At 64.5% G+C, this 27,771-nt stretch overlaps 1 protein-coding gene across 5 annotated transcripts; it reads right to left on the reverse strand.

Annotated features, from left to right (window-relative positions):
- Positions 1–1,875: 1,875 nt before the first annotated feature.
- CTBP1 (C-terminal binding protein 1) lies at positions 1,876–26,170 on the reverse strand. Of its 5 annotated transcripts, none has more exons than XM_061191857.1 (10): positions 26,155–26,170; positions 17,975–18,165; positions 16,451–16,605; positions 8,593–8,737; positions 7,111–7,317; positions 4,951–5,165; positions 4,030–4,160; positions 3,258–3,385; positions 2,993–3,110; positions 1,876–2,768 (listed from the first exon to the last, which is right to left on the reverse strand). In XM_061191857.1, exons 2-10 carry the CDS (start codon positions 17,979–17,981, stop codon positions 2,582–2,584), a joined length of 1,293 nt encoding a protein of 430 aa, XP_061047840.1. In that variant the 5' UTR covers positions 17,982–18,165; positions 26,155–26,170; the 3' UTR covers positions 1,876–2,581. The 5 variants fall into 5 exon arrangements, with proteins under 5 accessions (XP_061047840.1, XP_061047838.1, XP_061047839.1 ...); XM_061191855.1 differs by lacking the exon at positions 26,155–26,170 and adding an exon at positions 25,577–25,681; XM_061191856.1 differs by lacking the exon at positions 26,155–26,170 and adding an exon at positions 18,296–18,340.
- Positions 26,171–27,771: the final 1,601 nt, after the last annotated feature.

Raw genomic sequence — 27,771 nt, forward strand, 5'->3', positions numbered from 1 at the left:
CAGGGACTGGGTGACAACTGGGCCCAGGGAAGGGACGAAGGGCACGCGTCCACACACGGCAGACGTACACCTAGTGCTCTCAGCGACCCCTACAAGGCCCGGAGGGGACAGGCCCGGGCAGAGGGCTGGTGTCTCTACGGGAGCTCAGGGCTGGGACAACCATCAACACCGTCCTCTGTGGAGGACACCTGGGGGACCTGTGCCTATACGGCCACCCTTCAGCCTGAGGGAGACCCGAGGGCCCTGGTCCCCGTAGGTGGCCCCGTGCACCACCTGGGCTGATGGTGTAGGAGTCGCCCCACCTGCACTCACTCCTGAAGATGAGGCTGGACTGTCTTTTTTTCCTAGGAGATTTGAATCAGAGTTAATCTCATAAAACGACTGGAAGGTGCACCTCCTTTCTTTCTGTCCTGTGGAATCAGTTGGTAATTAGTGTTTTTTCTACTTCAAATATTTTTTAGAACTAACCATTGATGCCATTTGTAATTTTCTTTCAGGAAGTTTTTTTTTAAGTTCAATTTCTTTAAGTTATAGAGCAATTCAGATCTTTTACTTTTTGTCTGTTTTAGCAAGTGTATTTTCCTTGTTTTCTAAATTCTCATCAGAAAGTTGTCATCACATTCTCTGTCATTTACTGACATCACCAACTGTTATAACAGGCTCCTCTTCAGTCCTGTTCCTGGTGGTAAATAAATTCCTTTATCTGAATTTAATAATTTTACTAATTTAAAGAACCAACCAGTGAATTTCTTCACACTCTACTATACATTTGTGTTGTATTTGATTAATTCCAATCTTATATTTATCATGTACATCCATCTATAATTTAAAAGTTTATTTTTTCAGTTTCTTCTAATTGCTAAGATACATATAAATAGGTCCTTATTCCAGCCTTCATATTCTTTTCTCAAATTTGTACTGCCTCTCCGTTTCCTTCTAAGTCACTGCTCCACCAGCTCTCAGTTACGTTAGCTGCTTCCCAGTTTGTGCAAGCTGTACTTTCACTGTTGTTCAGGATTCCCGAGGGGGAAGAAGGGGGACCACTGAAGACAGAACAGCTGAGAACCTTCCACAATCAAGTAACGACTCAAGGGTAAGCGGCTCCAGAAGCAGAAATGAACCAAAACCCGGCGTGGACCCGAGTGGCGGGGGACGGTGGCCGCGGGGAACGTGGCAGGTGGCGAGTGTGGAGTGCGACACAGCTCCCGCCCCGGGTTCCGTGCCCACACCCAGGCGGGGACGTGGGCAAAACCGAGGCATTTTTCCCACAAGTTTCCCGTAAGCGAGTGTTTGTAGACCGCTGCCCTCGCGGGACCCAGCGAGGAGTCCAGGGGCGAGAGGCCGAGGGGCCGGAGCTGGCGGGCCCGGTACAGCTGCGGCAGGTGGCAGGAGGGACACGCCCCGTCCCCGCCCTCAGGCCCCCGTCTGGCAGCAGCTGCTGAGCAAGCGCGGCCACGCGTCCCAGCCACGCGTCCCAGCCACGCGTCCCAGCCACGCATCCCAGCCACGCGTCCCAGCCACGCATCCCAGCCACGCGTCCCAGCCACGCGGTGCGGTCTGACCCACGGGCGCGGCGGGGCTTCCGGAGGCGGCGGCGTGACGAGGACAGAGCGGTGTCGCTGAGCCCGTCCCTACGAGCCTGGAGCCAGCGGCCTCTGCAGCCCCCAGGGGCCCGGGTCCAAGGCTGCCCGAGGGCGGAGGGCGGGGGGAGGCAGAGGCCAGCACTCAGGCCGCAGCGCCCCTCCTGTGGTGACAGCGGGGCTCACTGGGCCGTCCGTCCAGCCCCAAGGCCACCAGCGCTAGGAGAGAAGAGGACTGACCCCGCCTGTGTCCCGGTGACACGAAGCCGATAAAACAGATGCTGGACGTGCCGGCTCTTTCTGGGACTTTTATTTCTTTAAAATAATTCATACAAATGGTTACGGTCACAAACATGATTTTAACCAAAATATTGCTAGCCTACCACATCAGCAGGACGGCACCGCGCGGCCAGGCGCCGCGGCCCCGCCGCCCGGGACGGAGGCCCACGCGCTCCTCTCTGCACCGCTGGCGACGCCGTCTTCGTTTGGAACAGGGGGGTTCATGCCAAAGTTAGGAAAGACAGCCTTTGTTTTGTTTTTCTAAATTATTCTAAAAATAAGACAAGCAGGTAGAAAAAACAATGCACCGTGTGGCATAAAAAGAAAACGGGGAGGATTCACTGTCCTGAGAAGTTTGCCAACTGCTTGGTTCGGGATGCGATCCACACACAAAAGGGAAAACGTCTGAAGCAGACCCGCTGAGCCCTGCCTCGGGCTTCTCCTGCCGACAGCTAAGCAAACAAATCCTTTGTGATGTTCTAAAGACTGTACACAGACGGGGACATTCATGATAGAACTACTGACTTCCGCTGCTGAACGAGGACGCAAAAGACACGGCAGCGGCCGGCCCTCGGGACGGGACAACTACAGCTGACGCGGGCAGAGGGTGCCACCTCTCACCCCTGGCGCCCGGACCGTCCCGGAGGCCACCTGCGGCGCCGCCCCTGCACACGCCTGTCCGAGGGCTTGGCCGGTGCCCAGACTGCGGAGCTCCGCCCGGGCTACAACTGGTCGCTCGCATGGTCTCTATCCGCCTCGGGCTTGACGGTTTGGCCAGGAGAAGGCGCGTGGGGTGGGTGGGACACGGGGGGCAGGCCGTGGGACAGGGACATGGCGCTGGGGACGATGCCTTCGACGGCGGCGGGGATGCCGCTGGGGGCCACGCCCACGACGCCTGGGGGGTACCTGCTGGGAGAGGAAGGAGGCAGGTGAGGCCAGCGGGGCGGGACCCCAGGCTGCTCCTGAAGGCCGCCTGCTGGGGGACGCTGTCCCACTCCCGGTGTGGCCACCACCCAGACGGTCTCATGTCCACCAGGCCCTGAAGGTCGCCCCCGCTCGGGCGCTTAAGCCCCAACTGTCCGTGTCCACGGGGGCCGCGTGAGCACACGTCCAGGCCGAGAGCCCCCGCTCACCTGTAGGCGGCCCCGTTGAGCTCGGGGTGCACCACGGCCGGGTCCACACTGGCCCAGTGGGTGGCAGCTGCCAGGTGGTCTTTGTTCACGCAGTTCTTCAGACTGTCGGGGATCCGGCCTGGGGGACGCCGGGGAGACGGGAGGGACGGTGCCTGCATTAGGCGGCTGCCACCAAAGGGACCCCAGAGGCAGGGGCTCCACTGGGGACATGGGCAGTCTCCACAGACTCGCTCCCCTTAGGCACAGGGCCCCCCGCCCGGCCCACCTGTGATGGCTCTCCGGATCTCCCGGGCCGCCTCCTCGCGCATCTCAATGGAGGCCTGCTCGCTGTACCAGGCCGCGTGCGGGGTGCAGATCAGGTTGGGCGCGTCCTTCAGCGGGCCCTGGCTAAAGCTGCACGGCACACAGGAGGTCAGAGGCCCTGCCCCTGCCCGGAGCCACACCCCACCCTCTGTCAGACTTGGTGGCTCCCCCTGAAAGACAAACCTGCCCACGGGCTCCTGACTGCAGTGGGGAGGGGCCTTCACTGGCGGTGGGGGGGGGGGGGGGGGCGCGAGGCCTGCCCCTCCCTGCAAGTGGCTGTGAGCTCTAGACCCCAGGCCCTCCGGACACCGCTCTGTCCCGGAAGGGTGAAGACCCACCTGGAGCTGTCCTGCTGCCCCAGACAGGCATTTCGGCCATGAGGCCTCTGACGTGGCCACATGGGGGCCAGCCGCCTCGTGCCCCCGGGCACTCAGCAGGATGCCTGGTCTGAGCCCTTCCCACCAGGTGCAGGGGACTGGGTCATCCTGGCCCACAGTGGTGGCCTCCCCTCGCTCTGAGATTTGGCCAGGGAGGAAGGTCTGCCCAACGTGGGATCTCAGGCTCCCTTGTCCTCGGACCCTCAGATGCCTGAGGCTGGGGCCTGGAGACCGTGCGTGGGCATCGGGGCCCCACTCCCTCGCGGCGCTGTGGCCACCGGGTCAGACGCAGGCTAGCGCGGGGTGTAAGCTGGGCGAGCGCCGTCTCGGGGACCCCAGGGCACCACCGGGAGGCACCTGAATGGCTCCGACTCGTGCACGTCCAGGGCCGCACCGCGGATCCGCCCCTCCTTCAGGGCCTGGGCCAGTGCCTTCTCGTCCACAAGGCCGCCCCGGGCCGTGTTCACCAGGAAGGCCCCTTGTCTCATCTGGGAAGACACGAGACAGTGCGGCCTGAAGACACTCCCCCGCCGGTTCAGGGAAGTGGCTCCCCTGCTCCCAGGTGAGGGATTCCTTGTGACCCCTATTTCACCCCAACTAAGCCCACCCCGTCCTGGGGCTCAGGTGGCCGTCCATCAGCTTGGGGCAGCTCATGCCTGTCCGGGCCTCACTGAGTCCTCGGGGACCACACAGCTCTGATCAGCGCCCCCGGCCACGCCCTGTCCCCCAGAGGCCCAGACCCACTGGGTGAGAACCAAGGTGCCCGGCCTCACTCTCTACGGGGCTTCAGGAGCCCGGGGCAGACAGCAGTTGAGGCCCCAGGTGGGCACACAGAATGTACACGCACGCCCACCCACACGTACACGTGCACACACGGACGTGTACGTAACCACACGTGCATGTGTGCGCACACACCTATGTGCACACATCAATGCAAACGGCCACCCCACACTTAAGTACATGTATACACACGTGTGTGTACAAGCCCACGTGCACACACACACACGTGGGGTGGGCACCGTCGTCCAGGTGGGAACTGACCCACCCCCACGTATATACACTGTGCACGCTTGCGACACAGGCCTCTGCACACACGGGCACTTGAAAGGCCCGAAGCCGCGGCTCGGGGAAGAAAAGGCCCCGCGGGAGGGCCTGCGCGGTGGCCGGTGACCCGCAGGAGTGGCGGGCAGGCGGCGGTTTGGGCCCCGCCGCCCAGACCCCGCCGTCCCCCGGGGCCCCTGGCCGCTGTCCCGCAGGAGGTGCCGGCGGGCCGCACACCTGTTTGACGGTGAAGTCGTTGATGAGGTGGTGGTTGTGCTCGTTGAGGCCGCAGTGCAGGGTCACGCAGTCGCTGTGGAAGAGCAGGTCCTGCAGGGTGCTGACCCGCTGCAGCCCCAGCGCCCGCTCCGTGCCGTCCGCCAGGTAGGGGTCGTAGAACAGCACGTTGAAGCCAAAGGCCTTGGCCCGCAGCGCCACCGCCTGCCCCACGCGACCTGGGGGGCGACAAGGTGTCACCACGGCACCTCTCCGGCCGCCCCGCCTCGGTTCCCCATCTGCCTGGGGTGACCCTGAGACGTCTGCTCCCAGAGGCCGAGCGGCAGGACGTGCACAGGACGAGGCTTTGCAGAGAAGGGACGGGGCTCCGGGCAGCTGGGGAGCGCCGACGGGGGCTCCACGGATGCACGGGGGGCGAGGCAGGGGCTGCAGTGTCAGGACAGGCCCCAGTGCCCCGGAGGCTGAAGCCCTCTGTCCTCGGCTCCCGAGAAGACAAAGCAGGGGAGCAGCGCAGGCCAGGAGCTGGGGGGGGGGGGGCAGGCACGCCAGGGCCCTGCGCTCGGGGCCACGGGCCGCCGTGGAGGCTGGTGAGGCGCCAGCGCAGAGGGCCCGGGGAGGACGGGCACCCAGCGGTCCTGCCGACCAGCCACAGTGCCAGCGCCTCGGAGCAGTCACACACACTGCCCGGTGGGCGACGCTGGCACGGGAGCCCCCGCTCGGCTGGCCTCGCTTTAAGCCACTTCACCTACGACGTCAGTCCCCAGTTCCAGGAACCAAAAGAAACCCGAAGAGGATTTTCACTTTTATGAAAAAAGGCAAAAGCGAAATTGCATTCTGTGTGTCTGGCAGGTGCCGTTACAGAGCCCCTTCCGTCCCCGGGAAGCACACACCGTGTCTCGGTGTGGAGCTGCTGTGACCTTGGCCTCCACGAGCGACGTGGATCCAAAGGTCGCTGCTTCTTCCCTTTACACCACTCGGGCCACAGAAGGTTTCAGGGGACCACTCTGCTTTTGGGCAGTGGGGAACCAGAACAGAGACTCTCGGAGTCCCGAGGGGCGCGGGGAAGGCCGGAGCAGATGACCAAGGGCCGTGGTCCCCGGGGCCGCCGGGCGCTGGCTGAGATGCAGCCTCTGGGGCGTCCCCACCCCACTGAGTGTGTTGACCAACACTGCCTAGAGGTGGCTGCCCCAAATCCACTTGGCCAGGCACACCCAGCTCCTCCTCCCCACCAGCTCCCCACCCTCGCTCCTTCCTCCCGTCCTTCATCACACCGCACGGGCCAGGCCATCCTTGCCCCCGGACTGGCTGAGGGCGCTGGGGCCTAGGTGTCGGGAGCAGGGCGCTCACAGGGCTACGGGGCTCTGGCCAGCCCTGGCGTCTGTGTGTGCACAGCCAGCAGGACAGCGAGTCGTGTCAGGGAGGGACACCCCTGTGCCCCACGGACGCCCATGACCCTGACCCCCTGCACTAATGCAGGCGCGTCTCTGCCCTGCAATTCCCCCACAGCTGCACGAGGCGGCGCCTTTGCCATAGAGAACCTTTGTGAGACAGCTGATGGGGCCGCAGGGAGCTACGGTCCCGCCCATGCTGGGTGGCCCAGGTGGACGGGCAGGCCCCTCCCGCCACACTGCCCTCCCCTGCTTCCCCAACCCCTAAGGCCCGCACCACCCCGGCACCTCTGCCCCCCGGATCCTGCCTGCCGCCCCACGTCTCCGTTCCCTGGTTTGCTGTCTGAGCGCAAGGGGCCCGGGGTTGGCCCAGGACACCGGCCTGCAGGGCATGCGAGTGAGCGGGTGAGTGGCGTGGGCAGCCTCCGTCCACCCAGAGCAGGGCCCAGGGCCGCCCGCCCGGCCATCGCCCGAAGGCCTGTGCGCTCAGCTGCGGGGCAGGGGAGTGGCAGAGTAAGCGCGCGTGAGTGTGCGTGCCCGCACGAGCACGCGTGACCCCAAGAGCACCTGTGTAACGTCTGTGCGCGTGCGTGGGCCCCACTAGGTGTTCCCGGGGCAGATATGGGCCAGCACAGTCTCTGGGGCAGAGACCCCTCAACCCTGTGCTGTCCCCTGGCTGGGCAACCACGCCAGGTGGGGGCACCTGCCAGCAGCACGGCGCAGCCCCAGCCTCAGGGTCCACAGAGCCTGTGCACGGGGGCAAAAGCCATCGCACCTAGTCCGATGATGCCCAAGGTCTCCCCGCGGATCCTGGCGGCGCCAGAAGCCACCTCTCGGATCTGCTCAACGCTCTGGACCCGCGTGCCTTCCCGTAGCGCCTGGTGCAGCCACGTGGTCCTGCGGTACAGGTTGAGGATGTGGCACATGGTGGAGTCGGCGGTCTCCTCCACGGACGCGGCCGGCACGTTGCAGACGGCGATGCCTGCGGACACGAGATACGTGGGGCAGTCACTAGAACGGTCCTGGGTCTCACCTGGGACAGGCCGGAGGACACGTCCCTGCCCCAGGATGCTAGGAGACAAATGCAGGTTACCTGCCCCGTGCCGCGTGGGAAAGCCACCCATGGGTCCAGTGGGCAGACAGGGTGGGGGACAGGAAGAGAGGCCGCCTGGGCGGATGCCCACACCTGCTTCTGCCCCTCCTGGACCACTTGCCACTGGACCTTCTGGAAAGGGATCTTGGCCAGGCCACACCTCCCCAGGCCCTGCCCTCCCCACCCCCTCACCAGCTCGGCTTGAGACAAAACCTAAGACAGGGTCAGGAGGTCATGCAGGGGAGACTGAGCGAGAACAGAGCTGGAGGCCCCGTGAGACTCGGGAACAAGGCTGCCGCCTGACAGAGGACCAGGCCCTGCGGAGGTCTGGCAGGGATGACCGCACGGCACGCCCCAGACTGTCCCTGGACGAAGGACGGAGCCCCAGCCCAAGAAATCGCGAGGCAATGAGGACCCGCTCCGCAAACGGGGACGAGGCCCGGAGGACGTCCCAGCTCGAAAAGTGCCCAGACCGCAGCCTGACACTGCGGTGCCTTCCTGGGGACAGGTGATAGCGGGGTGAGAGAGCTGGGCTGGCAGAGCAGAATGAACCCTGGGACGCGTGGCAGCCGACAGCGGGAGCCGTTTTCACGCTGCAGGTCTGAGGCCGCCGTCGGTGACCGCGGGCCGTGGCCGGGCGTGTCCTCACCTGCCCTTAAGCCGTGACCAACACAAACAAAGGATAAGGAGAGACTAGACCAGAACGTCACAAGAGACGGAAGACTGTACCTGGAGGAGCACACTGAAGTCTGTTTCCGTGAGTGTGAGTCACACACCTGTGTGTACACACTCCCACGTGTCCTACATCACAACACAAACCAAGTCTCGTGCACAGGGCTGCGCAAACCCCGACACGGATGTGCTCGCCGCCCCCCCGGGCTTATGTCCCTTCCCCACGGTCCCCAGGAGGCAGTGCGGGAGGGCGGCGGACACGCCGCCCACAATGCCCAGGCTTTCTGAGGGACGCTGCTGCCACCCTGCACCTGCCTGAGGGAAGCTGGCGTGGGGCCCACACGCTGCCGGCCCCCAGGCCACCTCCAGACAGGCAGGCGGCTGCAGCGGGACTCTCCTCTTCCCGGTAAAACCAACGGACAAAATGTGATGAGATTGCACCAAGGAAGCAGTGCGCAAAGTTGCAAAGAGAAGAATCCAAGACCGTCCTACCTAAGTCCCCAGCTGACTTGATGTCGATGTTGTCAAAGCCGCTGCCGATTCGGACGATTATCCGAAGGGCCTTGAACTTCTCCAGGTCCTCCCTGGTCAGCGTGATGGTGTGATACATCAGCGCCCCAACGGCCTCGTTCAGCACCTGCAGTGAAGGAGGCACGTGAGCCGGTGCCGCTGCGGGAGAAGCCACGCGGGCACTCCCCCGAAGTGCGGCCCCCGCTAGGCGAGTCCCAGGGCTCCGGCAGGTTCCCACCCGAGCAGCCTTCTCTCCGGTGCGCATGGCAGGCCCTCTCGGGGGGGAAGCTGCCCAATCCCCGTGTGAGCGGTCTGCAGTGACCCGAGTGTGACGGACCAGCAAACTCGTGAAGTACACCGAGGGTCCCTGCCCCCCTTGACACAGGGGACAGCCCTCTGCCTGCCTGACGCAGGGGGGTGCGCGGGGGCTGCCTTCTCCTTGGGCACCAGACGCTACGATAGACGGGAAACGCCGGGCGCTGGGAGGACCCGGCACACCTGAAACCTCCAGACCCTGCCGATAGGGTAAGAAGCCAGCGGCCACTTTGACAGACCGCTCCCAGAACAGGAGCAGCCGCAAGGCCGCAACGCGCTCGGAGCGGCGGATAAGCCCCCGGGGACAGTGAACGCGCTGCAGTGAGCAGGGCACCCCTTCCAAACGGGGAGGGGGCTGACGTGCCGACCCCCACCGCCACTGCGCACAAGGCCAGGCCTCCAGGTCAGCCTGCACGGCCCAGGGTTGGAGGGTCACTCCACCAGGAAGGGGCACGGGGCAGCCGCAGCCCCTGCGCACTGTCCACGGCACCGCAGACCCGGGGGGCCGCCTCCCCCCGCCCCGCCACTGGGAGGGGTGTCAAGGGCGCGTCAAGGTCGGGCACGCGCTCCGGGCGCGCTTGCGCCTGAGGTGGGCCTCGCCAGCTGCAGCCCCCAGGAGGGGCCCGCCGGCTCTGTCTCTGCACCCCTCGGAGCGTGGCCGGGGCCGTCGTCCCCAAGTGCAGGGCTCCAGGACACCTGGGGGCGGCCCGCGTGTCTCGGCGAGTCTGTTCCAGGTGAGGCCCACGCGGGCAGGTTGGTGCCAAGCGCACAGACCTCCCCGTGGGCGAGGTCCACCCACCATCGCGCCCCACGCAGAGCCCCGCCCACGGCCCCCCTCGAGGAGGCACCGCCCCCCACCCGCCAGCTTAAGTCCATGAGCTCTGCCAGCGCCAGGCCCACCCACGTGCGACGCACCTCGCTCCTGGGGGGTGGGGGCGGGGAGCGCGGGTCGAGGAGGGCGGGGCCACAGCCCAGGACCATGAGCCGGCTCCGCACCAGGACGCAGTCTGGCCAAGGCCAGGGACGCATAATCTGCCATCTCTGGGCCCAAGGGCAGGGGCTGCGGAGCGGGCCCACCCCGTTCCAAAGCATCATGTAATCCAAAACCTGCCATACTTGGAGACGAGGTTTATTCTTCCCTAACGGGACGTCATAATCAATGACGTCTCAAATTCAGTGAAACAGAGTCCACTGGGAACCTGTGATGATGTGTCTGCGGCCCTCTCCTCTGGACCCAGCTTCCAGTGCGGACCCTGGGTGCCCCGGGGCGACAGAGGCTGCTGGACCACAAGGGGCCACATGCGAGCTGAGGAAGCAGCTGGCCCGTGGCTGATGCGGTAAGCAGAGTGGAGTGGGCTCTGAGCGTGGGGTGCAGGGCAGGGGACTGCAGCCTCGGGGAGACTGCTAACGGCCCCAGGCTCGCCCCTTCTACGATGACTGAGCCCTGGTCCCAGCCGGACACACAGCCACCCGGAACGCAGTTTCCTCTGAGGCTGGCCTGGCCTCCCTTCCCCTCCTGCTGCCTGAGGTGGCCTGGAGGACACGGCCACAGGGGACCTCACAGAAAGGACCAAGGCAAGGACAGCTGGGCAGCAGGGCAGAGGGGTCCTGGGTTCCTGATCCTGCAAGGAAGGGACGGGGTGCTGCCAGCCCTGCTCTGGCCCCAGCTCGGAAGATCTAGGAATCTCAGCTCCGGGAGCAGGGGGCTGCCAGCGGGTGCGTGAATGGACTGGCTGCATCATGCCCGAGTCCTGACAGCTTCCCCGGCCTCCCGGGAGGGCCACAGACGCAGGCGCTGACTTCCGGTGCCATGACTCGACGGGACCCAGTGTGGACGGGGTGAGGCCCGGCGTGTGACAGCAGAGTAGCAGCAGAGGGGATTAACCGAGAGCACGTGGGGAGGGTGGGCAGGAAGAGACAGGGCAGTGGACATGGCGAAGGCCACGGGGAGGTGCAGGGGAGAGGGGAGGCCCCTCTGGCCGCCCTGTGCTGTGCGGACAAGAGCTGGTGAGGAGGGCCCCCTGGGGCAGGCGGGCAGGAGCTGGGGGGCAGGCTGCATGTAGACAGAGATCTGTCGGTGCCCACGGTGTCCGGCACGGCTGGGTGCTAGAACCAGAGAGAGGGACACGTCCCTGCCAGCACTGGGAGGCGCAGCCCCGGACGCAGAGGCAGGTGGATCGGCTGGACGCCTGCGGGGCCCTCGGCTACGACGGGTGTGCGGATGGGCTGTGGGCAGGCGGGACGGGGCAGGTGGTCCTCGCGGCTCAGGCGCAGGCGCAGGGGCGACTTTTCCTGAGCATCGCACCCAGCTGTGGTCCTTAAGCGTCCCGGGCTGCACTTTTAAGCAGGGATGGTCCACGATGGTCTGAACGTTTCTAAATCTGGAGAGACTGTGTGGCTTCCAGCGCCAGCTGTGCTGCAGCAAAACCCCACGTGTTTGCTTGTCTCCTTGAGGTGAGAAGTGAGCGGATCCCTGCAAACCCTCTTCAGGCTCCAGTCCTGCTGCCACTGCCCCCGGGGCACAGTCTGCCCATCAGCACCGACCGCCCAGTACCAGGCATTCCCAACTTCCAAATACTCCGTGTGACGCACGCAAGCTGGAATTGTTATTTTAGCTTTCATTTGCATTTCTGGGTGTGACTCAGTCACCCAGGTACGTTTCTGGGTAAATTATTTTTTTCACGCCTGGTCCTTTTTCTACTGAGCACCTCTCGAATCGCAGGGTACCAGGCGAAGTGTTCTCAGAGGGGAGCCCGGGCTCCTCTCAGAGCAGCGCCCACCCTGTACCAGCTACAGGGTGGGACCACTGCAGGGGCACCACACTGCCCTGTCCGGACTCCAGGTCCATGCTCCTGCTGGCTCCTCGTGACCCCTTTCCTGGTTGCAGAGTGGCCATGACACCCCGGGTATGGCACCGACCTCCCAGCGTCCACTCCTGCCAGCCTCTACCTGCTGTGTACCCAGCTAGTCACTGACCTGGTGTCCTCAGGTCCACAGGGGTAACGCGGCCCACCTGGCCAGGCGCTCAGAGCACAGGGCCTGAGGGGTACTCACTGGGCACCACACCAGAGGCAGGCCCCCGGTCAGGGCACCTCCTCGCCCCGAGTGTCCCCTCCCAGCATCTCACACACACACACACACACCCTCAGCGACTTCTTATCTTTCCAGATGGGCGTCTTCTGTGGGATTTCCCGATGACAGATGGCCCAGGCGGAGGGACAGCGGGCTGAAGACCGCAGACCAGATTCTCACAGGCCTGCCGGAGCGCCACCCAGACCTGCGAGCTGAAGGCCCGGCTGCCCCTGGGTGTCTGTGAGTCCCTGGGGGGGGCAGTGTCACCTGCTCCGTGGTCGCTATTTTGTCCACACACCCCCTCCCTCGCCCACTGTCTACTGGGATTTGTCCTTTTCCTGTTGGTTGAGAAGTCTGAGTATTTCAGCTGTTCACCCCCCGACTGTTACACGCACTGCAGACACGTCTCCTTCGCCCCCCTATCTTCCTGTTTTGTGTGATTTCTCTTGCAGGGAGATTGTTTTGATTGCCTTGTACTCAGATGACCCCTCCTTTCCACGCCGTGCTTTCTGCAGAACTGCCCACGTTTGGTTCTGTCCTGACCAGGGGCAAACACGCTCCCTGCAGACGCCCCTCTCACTCTTGGTGACAGCGGGTGCACATGAGGGCACCGGCCAGCATCCCCAGGGCTCGTGGGCTGACCAGTCCTTTCCGCCTCCAGGGTCCTCAGGTCCCACCGACCGGGAGCCACCCCACCACTGGCTACAGTGCCTGTTTCTGCGTTTTCCCTGGATTTTATCTCATGTCTTACCCGGCCTCAGCGCATCCCTCCTGGGACTGGGTGCTTCACTCCAACAGGCCCCTGCTGGTGCCCTTGGAACCCGAGGCGCATCCCGCGTCTCTCCCACCCTGGCCCAGCCCCTCAACGGGACCCCAGGTCTTCCTTTTCCACGGCTGCCCCCACCTCACGGGCACCTGACTTTGTCTGAGGAGCTTCGGAGAGAGCGGCAGGGGGGAGAAACGCCTGCGCCGGCCCCGCGTGTGGGCACGTGAGCGAGCCTGGTAAAACCCCTCCTCTCAGGAGCTTTGATGCGCCCAGCTGGGGCCACTCTGGCTCTTGTCCCCCGCCCCGGCGCTGGTGAACTCTGGATCCTGAACGGCAGGGCCTCCCGGGCCCCCGACAGGAGCGCGGGAGCCACCGTCCAGCTTTGGTTGTTTTCCTTGTGTGGTAGCGAAAATGTCAGTCTCTCCTCCTTAACGCTCAAATAACGTCGGACGGACGTCCAACCAGCTGTGAGGAGGCAGAAACCCCTGATCAGATGTGACACGTGAGACAGGCTGATATTTCCCTTCTAGGCCAAAGCCTGCAGCCAGGTGGTCCACGGACCCCGTGTCAGCTCCAGAGCCGTCGGGGTCCCGGGCTCCTGTCTTGCTGCCCCGCCATTCCCAGGCTCCCCTGGCTCCACATGGCTTCCTTCTGTGGTCTGGGTGGCTGCCCAGGCTCCAGCCATCACATCTGGTTTCCAGCCAGCAGAAAGAGGGAAGGTGGTTCTGCACACAAAGGCTGCTGTCCTCTCCCTGGCTGGACGTAGTCATTTGGTCACCCCTGGCAGCAAAGAGGGGGGAAGGAAGTGCTTGTCCAGGATGGGAAACGGGAGGCTCCTGAGAGCGGCTGCACTGGCCAGCTGGGCACGGCACCCCTGGGGAGTTTGCGAATCTCTCCTTGCTCCTCATCGCTTCCATCTTTCCTCTGGGCTTCCCTTGACTGCGTCTTCTGAGCTTCCTATTCAAGTTTAAATGTTCCACTCCCATCCAGTTTCCAGGAGCGCCCTCTGGTTCTCCTGTGATTCCTTTCTCACCGCGTCCTGCTCGGTGTACAATCAGGCGTTACCTCAGGTCTAAGGACACCAATTACACAGTCCTAACGTCTCTTCTGTCAGGAGCATAAAATTCTGTCCCCAGGACACTTTTTCTACTTGTTCTTCTCTGGCAGGCAAGGCCTTGGCTGTGGCTTCCCGTGGGTGTCAGGAGGCATAGGGCTCGGGGGGGACGCCGCCTGCCCGTCGGGTGGGGCTCTGAGGGCCCTATCCCCCTCCCCAGGGGTCTGTCAACTTGTTTATTTGGGTTTTTGGTTTTTTAAAAAAAATTTTATTTATTTATTTATTTATTTAGTTTGGCTGTGTTGGGTCTTCGTTTCTGTGTGAGGGCTTTCTCCAATTGCGGCAAGCGGGGGCCACTCTTCATCGCGGTGCGCGGGCCTCTCACTGTCGCGGCCTCTCTTGTTGCGGAGCACAGGCTCCAGACGCGCAGGCTCAGTAATTGTGGCTCACGGGCCTAGTTGCTCCGCGGCATGTGGGATCTTCCCAGACCAGGGCTTGAACCCGTGTCCCCTGCATTGGCAAGCAGACTCTCAACCACTGCGCCACCAGGGAAGCCCTGGGTTTTATATTAACTTGTTGAAATAGTTTTGGTAAGTTACAGTTCTGGAAAAAAACACGTTTTGTCTTAGTTTCCAAATTTACTGGCAAAACTTGTTTTAGTACTGTTTACAATTTTTAAAAATTTCTCTCGGTATATCTCTTTTCATTCCACTACTGGTTTTTTAAAACGTATCTTTTTAGTTGGAAACAGTTTAAGATTCACAAGAAGTTGCCAGCGAGAGGGATCCCGTGTCCCCTGGCCCGGCCCCTGTGGTGGGCAACGAGCCTGTGCCCGGGGAGGTCCGTCTGTGCACCCACGTCCCCTTGGCCGTCTTGTCCTTGCCCGTGAGTGCTGTTCTGTGTAAGTTCACTGTGAGTCTGTTCGAGTAGCCGCCTCACAACAGGACACAGAATGCAGGACTGCCGTCACCACAAAGGAACACCCCCGTGTTAGCAGCACCTGAACCCGGCACCTCCGTCTCCTTCGCTGTCCCCGTCGTGGTGGCTGGCCAGAGTGACAATGCACGTGACCCTCACGAGCTGGCTGCTCTGGCCCGGCTGACGCCGGTGCCCGTGGCTCATCCGTCCTTCTCTTGCCCAGTGGGGCTCCTCGGTACCCGTGCCCTGGCTGAAGGCCACCTGGTTCCCTCTGGCTCCGGCCACGAGGAACAAAGCTGCTGGGGGGCTCGCGGGCAGGTTTCTGTGTGGATGTGTGTTTTGCTTCTCTGGGAGAAATACTGGCGCTGGGACGGCCAGGCAGGTGGCCCGAGCCTGCCTGGCTTTGGGAAACCGCCGGCCCCAGTTCCCGGAGGGGCCGCCCGGGCGTGCACACTGCCGCACTTTTCTCACCCGCTTATTGCTGCCTTCCCTCGGCTCTGGACCATCGTCAGCCTTTTTCGCATCAAATTTTGCTCGTGGCCCATCCCCTCCCCTCGGTCCCTGAGATTTCTGTCAGAGGCTGGCTCCCCACCGTGGCCCCCTCACCCCAAGCCTCCGTCCTGCCACTGACCCGAGTGGCTGGCGAGTCTGCCCAGTGAGTTCTCACTTTGAGCTTTGCTGTTTCAGCTCCTAGATCCTCTAAAAACTCCCCCGAAGCCTGCCGTCGTCACGTCTTCTGCTCTCGGCTCCTTCTGGAGTGCAGGCTTGGTTTTCACGTTGTGGTTGTAGCAGCAGACATCCCCCCCGGCCCCGTGGGTCCCTCCAGTCCTTTGTCTCTGCTGGTTTTCGCTCAGTTCTTTCTTCTCCTACTATCTTGTTATCTTCGACTGTGCGATGAACATTGTGCTAGGAGGTGATCTGCAGAAACAACTTGGGGCCCGGGCCTACGGTCTCTTCCCGTAAAGTGTACTGTTCTCCCTTGTTTCTGCCAGCCACCTGAGCATAGGGCACAGGGTTGCCTATAATCCAAGTTCAAGGCTTGATGTGGACGTGGCTGGGCCGGTTGGTGGACACGTGAGGGTGCATCTGGTTCCAGCTCGTCCTTTCTCCAAGGGTCCAGCCCAGAGCCAGGGTCCAGCAGGGCTCCAACCTCACCGGCCCATGAGGCTGCCAAAGCCGCCCCGGCCTCTCAGCCGCCTCTTCCAGCACAGCCAATGCCCCAGCCCGGCGGGCACGACCTGTGCACCCCTGTGGCATCTGGGCCTCTCCTGACCCTGTTGGCGCTCCGAAGCACCTGGGTGTTATAAACCTGGGTCCAGCTTCCTCAGCTGTCTCAGGGGAAAGGTGGTTCTGAAGTACCCGGTTGGCTGTGACTACAAACAGAAACCAGATTAACATACTTCCTGTCCCAGGGAGCCTGAGAGCTGCAAACCACGTGGCACAGGCTCGGGGTGTCCTGGCGACTGCCGTGGCCTGAGTCGTCAGGTGATGGAGATGCAGCCTGCCCGCCCCCAGCACCGTCCACTGCAGCCACATCCCCAAACGCCACTTTCTGGGAAAGAACTGGTTGTAACGGAGACGTCCCACCCCCGCCTCCCGACCGGCCAGGTGGTGAGGGCAGCTCCGCACCTGCCCACTCCGGCAGGAACCCTGGGACGCCTGCCTCAGCGCTGGCGAGGCCACGGCTCCCCACCTCCCCGCCCCGCCCGTGGTACCTTCTCGTGGATCTCCTGTGTGGACTGTGCGTCACAGAAGGCCACTGTGGCCACGTCCTTCAGGATGGGCATCTCCACCGTGCAGTCCCGGCCGTCCAGCAGTGCCACCAGGGGCCGGGGGTGCAGGGGCCCGTTCATGATCGGAGGTCGGACGCCTGCAACGACAGGGCCGGACGCTCAGCTTCCCGCGGCAGCACGGCCCCCGCTGAAACCTCAGCCCACCCCAAGCGCTTCCAACTCTACGTGTCCAGCCACCAGGATCTTTGTCAAAAATATGTTAAAAATCAGGAAGGAAAACGCACTGGTGTTTGCCACGGCTCACTGGCGCCTGAGTGGACACCGACGGTGGTGACCGCCCCCCTCACGGATCAGGGCCTCAGGGGTGCAGAGCCCCAGGCAGCCCCGCGCTCCAGCTGGCGGCCAGACACGCGGGTTGGAACGACGGGCTCGGGGACGCACCCGATGTTTCTCTTCCACTCGACACTGTGGTGTTGCCACCCAAAAACCCGACAGGGACCCACCCGGCACCAGCATCGCCTCTGCTTGTGGGTTTGAGGAGCAGGAAACAGCGCAAAGGTAGAAGAGGGTTAAAACACCAGAAAAAGGCCAGAACCCCTCACCTTCCCAAAACAAGACAGCAAAGAATTATTAAAAACTTGCTCCTTCCACACGAGGCCCAGGTGGAGACGGGAGGGCTTCACAGGTGACACCCGAGACAGCGGTGGCCGCATCGGCCCGCCCCCTCACCACGGCCCCACCAGGCTTGCCCTGGGACGTGGCAGCCGGCGCACGGGGCGCAGGACGAGAACCGGGAGCGGCCCACCAGTGCCCACCACTCCCGAGAGCGCATGGCCGTCAGGACCGGCAGCAAAGGCGCCAGGACCGCCGGGAGGGCTCCTGGCCTGGGGTCCAAAGGCCAGGGCCACCCTGGTCACCTCCCCCCGCGTCACGAGCAGAGCGTCCGGGCCCCCTCTGTCTGTGGTGCGACGGCGGGAGTCCTGTGCAGACGATGCCCTGGTCTCTCCAGCTCCACTGGGAGAACAGCGCCGTGTCACTTAAAGACGTTACTCATTTTAGCGTGTGACAAACACCCGCTCCCAGCCTCACTCAGCCTGAACTCCGCCCAACATCGATCCACGCGACCGCAAGAAACCGAGCCCTCCGGGTCTGCGAAGGTGTCTTAGCTGAAAGGTGCCTGCAGAGCCTTGTCTGGAGCGCCCAGCGGTCAGAGAGGACGGGAACCCCCCACGGAGGACACCGCGACCGGGAGGGCTCCCCACCGCGGCGAGTCCACGGGAACATCCAGAGAAACCCCGCGCCGACCCGCGGCCTGGCCGGGCACCCCTCCCTCCAGACCCTCGACAGAAGCAGACCCCACGGCAAACGTGGGGCCCGGGCGACGCGCCCGCTCGGGACGTCCCTGTCCTAACCCCGCCACGCGCAGGGAGCCCGGGAGCAGCTCCTTCTCCGCGGCCGCGGGGACACCGGCCTCGGGCGGCCTCACTCTCCCGAGCCCCGACCAACCTGACATCTCTTAATATGGGCTCGGCTTCCACGACCATGAATCCGACTGTTCAAAGCGTCTATCTTCAGAACCCCTGCGGAACTGCGTCCTGTCACTGGATCCTCATCCCACGTCTTTAATTGTCTCGAACCAAAGCTCCTAGGCTCCCGTCCACGGCGACCACTGAAGCCGACGCCGGGTCAAAGTCTGACTAAAAATTAAACACAAGAGACACGTTAAACACCACGGACGGTCAACTAGACTCACGAACCTCAGGTCCATGGAGGAGGGGCTTCCCTGCACCTTGACCCCAGGCCCGTGGCTGCCGGGCCGGGACCTACCTGGAATCAGGCCCGGCCCTGCGTGGGAGTGACCGGCGGGGCCACGGCTCGGATGCAGAGGCAAGAGGCTCACCCCGAAGGTCGCCGCCACGTGCCCGGGACCCCGCCCGGATGCCACCAAGTGCACCAGCTGGGAGGCCTGGGGACAGGAGAGCCCAGGGAGCGGGCTGTGGCCAGTTCCACAAGCTCCTATCTCATGGGGCCCATCGCTTCCTGGGTCCACGACAGGGCAAGGAAACTGGACTTCCGACAGGCCGCTGGGGGAAAGGGCCCCGGGACACAGACCCCGACCTGGACGCTTCCTGCATCCCAGCCGCGGGCCCTGCGGGCGGTGTCCCGGGGCCGAGGCTAGATTCAGGTGCAGTCCTCCCCAGAAAGCTGCCCAGCCCTTCCTGAGGGGGCAGGACAACCTGGTCATGACCCAAACCTCGAGCGCACCGAGTCCTCCCTGATCCGGCTCAGCTGCGGGGACTGGCCAGACCCCAGGACACGGGCGGCAGGAAAGCTCCAGCCAGCCAGGCACAGCCCAAGACCCCAGGACACGGGCGGCAGGGCCAGGGGGCCGCCTGCAGCCATGGGCCGTCCGCGGCCCTCAGTGCCGGCCACCCGGTGCGTGTCCAGCACCCGAACTGACCTCACCGCCGGCTCCCAGGCGGCCCCGGCCCCTCTCAGCCCCACGCGGCCACGTGCGCCAAGGCCCCCCACGCTCCCACAGGTAGGGGCATGACGCCCCGGCCCAGGTCCCCGTCCCGCCGCACCCGCTCCGCCTCCCGGGCCACGCAGCGTGGACAGCAGCCCCGCCGCGAAGGGACTCCGTGCCCGAGGGGCCGCGCTACCAGAGCTCCCGCAACTCGCGCCGGGCCCCATGCAGCCACGCTCCTCTCCGAAATCACCAAGCACGAGGAATCGGAACGCTTCCACGCTGCAAACAGCGGATGCTCCTTTGATCTAACTTTCTCTGGTGAAAAACGTACTCAACGAGCCGTAAGGCAGCAGGTGTCACCCCACACCCCAGACACGCCCCGGGGGCGGCCCCAGGACAGGACGACACCCCCAGAACCTCAGGGAACCTCAGTGCCAGTCCTCAGGCCCTCCTCTCACTCCAGGCCGACCTGGAGGCCAGCCTCACCCTCCTACCCTGATCCTCAGAAGAGGGGCTCGGGGACAGCAACGGGGGTGGGGTGCCTGGGCCGGGCGGCAAGGATGCTGGCCTCGCTTGGGGTCTCGCTGGCTCTGGGGCCCCAGCCTCGCTCCCACTGACCGACCACACCGCAGCCAGGGTGGGTGCTGCCGACTGCAAGTGGGCCCCCCCGCCATGGCCCCGACTGGGCAGAGGCAGGAGAGCAAGCTCCAGGACCTCAAACACCTGCAACCCAGGTCCCACTGGTGCCATCGTCTCTTCCAAAGTTGGCCCCAAACTCATTCCAAACTGCAGTGGCAGGACCGGGCAAAGCACCACAGTAGTCACCTCCGCACGGCCGAGTCAGGCCGACCTGGGTGCCCTGCCCTCGTACCCGAGGGTCCCCGGGAACCACACGTGAGGAGATCAGTGTGTGCAGGTGAGGGAGACCCCAGAGGAGTCACAGCCGGCCGTCTGGTCACGAGGCTTTCTTCAGTCCCCTCCCTAAACCCTGGAGGAACCAGGGCCAGCTGCACCGGGAAGCAGGACAGCGCCCAGCCGGGCCTTCCCTGGCTCACTCGCGGTCCCATCCGTCAGCAGCGTCCCTACACGCCCGCTACATGCCGACGGCCAAGACGGTTCCCTGTCACCCAAAGGCCCGGCCGGGGCTCACGCGCCTCAAGTACGGCCCAGCACTGCATCTTCCCAGCCCTGGTGAAACAACCTGGATCCCTGGGCTCTCCCATGTCCACCGCCCACCAATCCTTTTGTGAAAATGGTCTCAAAAGGAAGCTTTGCTTTGCCAATGCTGAGCAGCCTAAAAGGAGCCAGGTGCATCCCTGCTACCCCATGGGGGCGGTGGGTGCCCGCCCAGAGGAGCGGCTGGCGGGCCTCGGGCCTCGGAGGCCAGCCTGGACAGACGGAGGGCCCTGGGCAGGTCTCAGGCCCAACGTGCAGACGGGAGGCGACCTCTGGTGGGCACTGCAGACAGACAGGGTGAGTCTGGCTCTCCCCTCCCCGGCCCCAGTGCCCTGTGGGCAGGACGGCTGCGTCCAGCAGTGGCCGAGACACAGGGATTCAACCGTCCAATTGTGCTTGAAGTAACAGCAAGACCACAGTCGCAAGAAGCTTCTGGGCTCGTGCTGGGGACGCTCACGGGTGAAAACGCTAAGCTGCACCTTGTTTCTACAAATACGCCAAACAGAAGCCCCATAAGTGACTTCACTGCTCAAAACGCCGATGGGAGAGCCCCTGGACGCACAGGGCAGCAGGGGGTGCGCTGAAGGGTTGACAAGGTCAGGCCAGGGGAGGGGAGGGTCATGGTCAAGCCCAGAGCAGGCCAGCAGGTAGCCCCAGGGACCTCAGGGCCACCAAGCCACCTCCTACAGCCACCGCTACCCCAAACACCCTGCACAGGAACCTACAGGAGGCCTTCTGCCCTCCGGGGGAACAGCCCCATGTTTCAAGAGGGAGTGAAGGATGGGTGGAGAGAGCAAGGCCCGTGGCCAGCAGGCGTGGACCCTGGGGGTGGCACGCAGGCCATGTCCCACGCGCCCGGTGGGTGCAGTGCCGCCAGCCTGGCCCCCCCACCCTGTGCTGACTGGACGAGTCTCAGGGGCTCCTACCCTCTACTCACCTGCCCGTCTCTCGGGAGCCACAAGGGTGTGCACCCCTCCCCCACCAGGTGAAGCAGGGGCTCGGTTCGTGGTCGGGGGCGTGGCAGGGATGGGGTCTTGGCCGGAAGCCCCCCGGCCAGATTCCAGACACACCTGCCCCTCCCCCTTACCAGAAACTGGACCCCATCTGGGAGGGTGGGACACAGGGCCGGCTCCTTGCAAAGAAACTCTGGGGACCAGATACGACAGGGACGGCCCCAGCCCCTTGGTGACCTCAGAGACCGTGGTGAAGGGCCACCCTGGGGAGCGGGTGGCTGGCAGCCAGGACACCTGTCAGGGCGGAGACTCTGTCCCCTCAGCAATGGCACAGCCGAGGCGTGAGGACTCTGTCCCCTCTCCCGATGGCGTGAGGCTGGCCCCAGGTTCCCAGGTGTCCAGACGCCCTCCCTGGTCAGCCCCAGACCCGGGGCTCTGGGCGCAGGAGGGCCCGTCCCATCCTCACGCGGACCCCTCTCCAGCACCCCCCGCTCTCCCCACACCTGCTCACCACGCGGAGGTGCTGTCGGGGTGAGTGTGCCTGCCAGGGCCGCACCTGCTGCCAGGAGCACCTGCCGGGGGCCACAGCCCCGCACTTCCAACACGTGACACTCCCAGGCTCCCTTCTCCTCCGGGCCTCACCTCCTCCCACCACCCCCAGCTTCCCTGCTCCCCTCCCGCCCTCCCGGTTTCTGTTCAGGGATGGACGTGGGTGCCGGCTGACCACTGGGGCCCTACGGCCAGAACACGAGCTCTGCCAGGACGGGCTTCCGGGGGCACCCGGCGAGCACGTGGGGAGGGAGGAATTTCTGATGACCACCCTGACGCACAGACGGCTCTATCCCACGTCACAGAGGCTCCAGGTGCCCGCCACGGGGAGAGGCAGTGCATGCCCGCATCCCAGCGGCTCAGTAAAGGGGAGAGGGGAACGCAGGGGCCAGCGCGGCTGCTGAGAGAGGAAGCCCGTGCCAAGAGCTGGCAGCGCCGCGGCCCTGGGCTGCCCCGGCTCCCGGGCAAACGCCGGGAGCGGGCGGTGGCCAGACCTGCGGGGCCGAAGTGGACGTCCCTGCCAGCCGCCACCCAGCTCGGACCCAACAGGAGGGCGCTCGATGAAGGCCCGGCAGGCGGCTGTCCTAACACCCCGCCCAGACCCTAGGACCGGTAGATGGTTCCCTTGAGCCGCGCCACGCAGCAGCAAGAGGGGACGGCGGAACAGGAGGGAACAAGAGGGGACAGGAAAGGACGAAAGGGGACTTGAGCTGCGGCTTGCATTCCACGCTAAGGGAAGATGCCAACGACGGGGAGCCGCACGGGGGGACGTGGACACTCCGGCACCGTCTTCGCGCTCCCTCCTGCCCAGCTCCACACACTGGCCGCGCGGCCCTCCTGCCGAGCGGCCGCTCCTCCCCTCCCCACCCCCCCCCACCACGCACCTAAGACGCGTCCTCGTTCACGGCTCCCCAGTGTGGGGCTACCCTCGGAGGGTCCAGGGGCTGCAGCTGGCACGCTCTGGGGTCACCCGAGTCGCTGAGCCGCCCAGACCGATCACAGCGCATCCCTGGCACCAGGGCCTGCAGGAAGCCCGGGCTTCCCGAGAACCCGGCCCTCGGCCACACCACGCCCTGAGCACCAGGTCAGGGTCCCGGGCCAGCTCCCGCCTCCTTCTGCAGCACCGATGAGCATCTCAAGCTCAGCGCACCCAGAACTTGCCCCCAAAAGGGCCTCTGCTCCTCTCCAGCCCCAGTAACTGCCCCCGCAACCCAGGCCCCAAACGCGGCAGCCACGGACAGAGTCTCTGGCCCCACGGCCCGTCCAATGGCCAGTCTCCCCAGGCCCACGGCGAGGGTGCGCTCTCCTCACTCCACCAGGCCTCTGGCCCGCACGCCGCAGAGCCCCAGTCACCGCAGCCGGAGCCCGTCACGCGCACAGCTCAGCAGCAGGAAAGGAAACTCCTTGGCACCGCTGGCGGCCGCTGCCCCTGCCACCTCCCCACCCTCCTGCGTGAAGCCAGCCACTCTGCCAGCACCGGCCCTCCAGCTTGACTACCAGGCACGCCCTCCGGAAAGCCACCTCCGGAGACAGGACTCTGACGACCCGAGGGCGGCCCCGCGCCTGCCCCCGCGTCACTCTGCCTGAAGAGCCAGCAGCAGCCAGCCTTCTCCAGCTCGCCCCACTGCCCCGCAGCCCAGCCATCTGGCCGGGGTCCGCCGTGCTGCCCCAGGCAGAGTCTGGCTGGGGTGGGCGCTGAGCCGCTGCAGCCAAGGCCAGGGCGCTCCCGCAGGCAACGCGTGGCCGCGTAAAACCTCCAGCAGGACCACCGGCCAGACTCAGCCTCAACTTCTCAACTCCTCGGAAACCAAAAGACGACCCACACACATGCTGGATAAAAACTGTGACAAAAGGTGAGAATGCGTCACCAAGACTTCCCCACGCGTGTTCACCTCTTTCACCATCTTCATTTACGCCCACGTGTGTGCACGTGTTCTGCTACCTTCGCGATGCTCAGAATCCCGGAAACAAGAACATGATCCACGTTGAAAGAACGCAGGTTGGGGCGGGTTCATCGTGATGCCACCCGTAACTTAGGGAATGTCACCTTCCTACCTTCCAGAGTGACGTTTCACAGCTGCTGCATGGAGACCCTGTCCCTCAGCCCTGCCCCCGGCCCTGTCCCCAGCCTTGGTCCGGTCCCTCCATCCCCAACGCCTGGCACACGCTCACTCATGTGATCCCAACCTCTTCACACGCTCCATCCCCACTTTACAGACATGACACAGAGAAGTCACGTAAGGGGCCCATAACCATGCATTGGTCAGGGGCTCAGCCGGGATTTCCCCAGGGAGAATTCTGTGCTCTTGGCTGCTGTGGGCACTCCCCCAGAGGCTGAGGAATGCTGCCCCATTCAAGAGTAGACAGGCTACACTGACCCACAGGGCACCGCAGACGTCCACACTGCTGGGAGCTGGCTTTCTCCGGAATATTTGCCTGTGTATGTTTTTATAGAAATAAAGTTGCTTCTCTTGAAAAGTGGGGGGGTCCTGGAGAGGTGGAGGACGCCCCCATGGGATACGACCGGCAGTCCCGGCTCTGGACCCCCTTTGTGCAAGCCAACTCTCCAGCCACCCAGAGAAGTGGGAGCTGGGTGAGGGGCTTACCCTCGTGACTACTCAACTCAGAGCACCTGGAAGAAAACCTACCCCATCCCACTTCCCGAGAGCAAACCTGTCCTAACCAACCACGAAGAAGAGCATCACCAGAAAGGGGCTGCCCAGGCCAGGTTCCCGGCTAAGAGGCTGCCAGCTAAAGGCCGTCCTCCCGGCAAGCCCAGGGCCGGTGCACCCTTCCGGGACAGGCAGGCACCAGCCAGAGGAAGCTCCGTCCAAACCCGTGGCTCAGGTGCCGTGGCAGCTCCTCCCTCCACAGGCCTCGGAGGCTGGGGCCCCGATCTGCAGGCCCCAGGGGCAGGGTGGTGGCGTTGGAAGCTGAGGGTGGCGCCCCTCCCGGGTGGGGCCCCTCCCGGGTGGGGCCCCTCCCCTGCCGACAGGATGCACCCCTACCATGAGAAGGCCCCAGCCCGGTGGCTGGAAGCCCGAAGAAGCTGGGGCTGTGCAAGGGTGGAAAGACAGGTGGGCGTGACACGGAAGTGGCCTGACTGGGGCGTAGGGCAGCGGCCGGCAAACCAACACCACCCGTGGCGCCCCCCGCCCGGCCTGCGCCCCCCAGCCCCAGGCTCAGGGCCCCCAGAGCTACCCGGGGCACGCAGAATGCCTGTTCCTGACACCTTTCAAAACAGGAAGGGCACAAGGTGCCTGGGGACAAACAGATGCGGGTCACACCTGTCCCGTTACTCAGGTGGAAACGGACTCATAGAGAGAAGGGCGCCCTGCCGCCACCTCTGCCGGGTGAGCGGGAACGGCGCGCCTCCCAGCTGACGCATCACTTCGATCATTTCAAAAACGAGTCAAGATCTCTAAACGGTCATTTCATTTCAAAAACGTCATTTCAAAAACGAGTAAAGATCGCCTGCGGGAAGACCCGGCGCTGCGGACCCGCAGACAGGCCGGTTCGGGTCCGAGGCTGCGGCCCCGCACGTCCCCCGGCAGCGGTCCGAGGTCCGGCCCCGAAGGACGTGGGGTCACCGGCGCGCCCGGCCTCCCTGCAGGGCCCCGTCAACGGTGACCCGGCCAGCCCGTCCCGCAGGACGGACGGGCCGGCGGGGCTTGCGCACCGAGTGCGAGGTCCCGGCTGCGGGGGTCCCGAGGTCCCCGCGCCCCTTTGTGTCACCTGCGCGGGCGGGCGGGGCGGCGGCGCACGCGCACGCAGCAGCACGCGCACGCGCACGACGCTCCCGCGGTCCCGCCCCCCAGCCCCGCCCCCGGACGCCGGCGCGCGGACGCCGGCGCGCACGCGCACTCGCACACAAAGCCGGGGCCCGCGCCCGCCCCGCCCGCCCCCGCGGCCCCGCCCCGCCCCGCCCCCGCGGCCGGAAATGCGCGCGCGCGGCCTTACCGAGCGGCAGGCCCTTGTTGAGCAAGTGCGAGCTGCCCATTGAAAGGCGCGGGCGGCCGCGGGCCCCGACGAGTCCGGCGCGCTCCGCCGCGAGCCCGGCGCGTGGGGCGGCCTGGGCGCCGTCCGCTGCTCCGCCCGCTCGCCTGCGCCCGGGCGCCGCCGTGCCGAGCCGCCGCGCCGCGCCAGCAGCCGCTCCACCGGGCGGGGACAGGGCGCGCGCGCGGGCGGGGCTTCCGGCGCGGCGGCCTCCTGTTTCCAGGCGCGGGCGCCGCGCAGGACCACGCGGGCGGCTGAAAGCCGCGCCCGCCCGCCCCGCCCGGCCGCCAGGCTCCCCCGCCCCCGCTGGCCGCGCCTTCCCGGCAACCTCACAGGCACCTGCCCGCACACACCAGTCCCCTCCGGCCCGAATGATCACACGCACTTGCTGAGAACCCCCAAGGCCCCACTTGGCCTACACATGTACACGCACCTGCCCTGAACCTGCCAGGCCCCACCTGCCTGGAACCCACTCGGCCTTGACTGCTGGGCTGAACCGGCCCCTCATCCTCACCCTCCGGCCGCACCCATCCCGCACCTACCCGCCGGCCGCCGAGCGGGCTCCTGGGCACCGGTGGTTTAAATGTCCGGGCGGCCGCAAGGTCGGGGGAGGCAGCGGCGCAAACCCCGGAGGGTTTTTCTGGGAAAACCCGCCCTTATGCTGGGCGGGGTGGCCTACACAGGAGCCCCCAGGACAGCTTCCCGAAGCCAGCGGCAGGGACTTCCCTGGGCCTGGGGCGGTGCAGGTGGTCCCTGGGAGGTGGCCAGGTGTGGCTGAAGTGGGTGTCAGTCTGACCACCGCCGCAGCCCCAGAGACAGCACCTGTGCTTAGTTCCAGAAGTCCAGAGGGGACCTGGCACCCGAGGGTCATGAGGGCTCTCCAGGGTGGGAGCTAGCCAGGCCTCAAGGGCAAGGTGATCCGGTTATGGGGAAGGGCCAAGGCCAGGCCTGGGAGAACCTGATCTCCAGAGCAGGGATGTCCTGGGAGTCGGAACGCTGTCAGGTGACCCTGAGGATGGGAGATGTAACTGTCCTCTTAGGTAAAAAGCACATCATTAAACACGACAGCAGTGGGTACCACTGAACTGTTGGTACAGTTTGGTGAAACATGATGGACCATCCTGAAATCTATTGTGTTATCTATATATCCTTAAAATCCATAAATCAGTGAGAAAGTGTGGGTGGATTCAATAAAGGATGATAGGGAACTGGGTGTCTATTTGCAAAACAAATGCTTTTAAATTCTCACTTGGTACTCACCTGTGAAAATACCTCCCAAACTGGATTAATTAGAACATATGGGGAAAATGAGAAAATGGGTTGTAAATGAGCATTCAGCAAATTTCTTAGAGAACTTTCCTAAACACAGACGCAAAACCAGTCACAAGGGAAAGATCAAAATTCCGGACCTGGGCGCGTGTCTTGCCCACACACCCCTCTCATTTTCTTAGTTAACGTTGTCCGGGAACAGAACCCCTGACGTGGCCTGGACCAGCTCCTCCAGCCCCCTTCCTGTCCTGTCTTGGCATCTCGAGTGCTGAGACCCGAGGTGCCCCTCGATACCTGCTCCCTCCCCCACCCAGCCCCCAGCCCAGGGTCACCTGCCTCACTCCATCCCTGTGAGTGGCACAGTGAGTGGTAGAACAGAAATCGGATTCAATTGAGTCCTGCTCAAAGCCTGCAGGCTTGTCATTGCACCGGGCCAGTCAGAGAGCCCTGGGCCCGGGCCACCTGCATCTGCCCCAGCCTCCCTTCCATTCCCCGGCCAGGCGCCCCTCCCTCCCCACCCCCCATGCTCCAGCCACGTGCCCTTCTTCCCACCTGCCACAGGCCTCTGCACGGCGTTTCTGCTGCCTTCCCCAGCTCTTCCCGTGGCCACTTTCTCCTCCTTACCCTGTGCCTGCTCTAGGATTTACCTTTCTGTCTGGGCGTGCTTCCCGCTGTGCTGTCAGCTCCCTGAGGGCAGGACATCTGCTCCCCCGCCCTCATGCACTCGAGGTGGGAACCGCTCGGTGGAGGTGTGGGAGGACTGCCCCGCCTTCCGAATGTGCCTGTCCCACGCGTGCCCCCTCCATCCTCGGGACCGGTCAGAGGCGCCCAGGCCACGGGCTCCCCCTCTGCTGCCCTCCACGCCCCCTCACCCACCCCCGCCTTCGCAC

The sequence above is a fragment of the Eubalaena glacialis genome, chromosome 5 (genome assembly GCF_028564815.1).
Source record: "Eubalaena glacialis isolate mEubGla1 chromosome 5, mEubGla1.1.hap2.+ XY, whole genome shotgun sequence".
NCBI lineage: Eukaryota > Metazoa > Chordata > Mammalia > Artiodactyla > Balaenidae > Eubalaena > Eubalaena glacialis.

Excerpts from the sequence above, each read along its gene's own strand:
- CTBP1 (XM_061191858.1), bottom strand. The coding sequence starts at position 25,616 with ATGGGCAGCTCGCACTTGCTCAACAAGGGCCTGCCGCTCG. Across the intron at positions 4,161-4,950 it reads ACGACTTCACCGTCAAACAG|ATGAGACAAGGGGCCTTCCT; the intron begins GTGTGCGGCCCG and ends GTGTCTTCCCAG. Across the intron at positions 3,111-3,257 it reads GATCCGGAGAGCCATCACAG|GCCGGATCCCCGACAGTCTG; the intron begins GTGGGCCGGGCG and ends GGCGTCCCCCAG.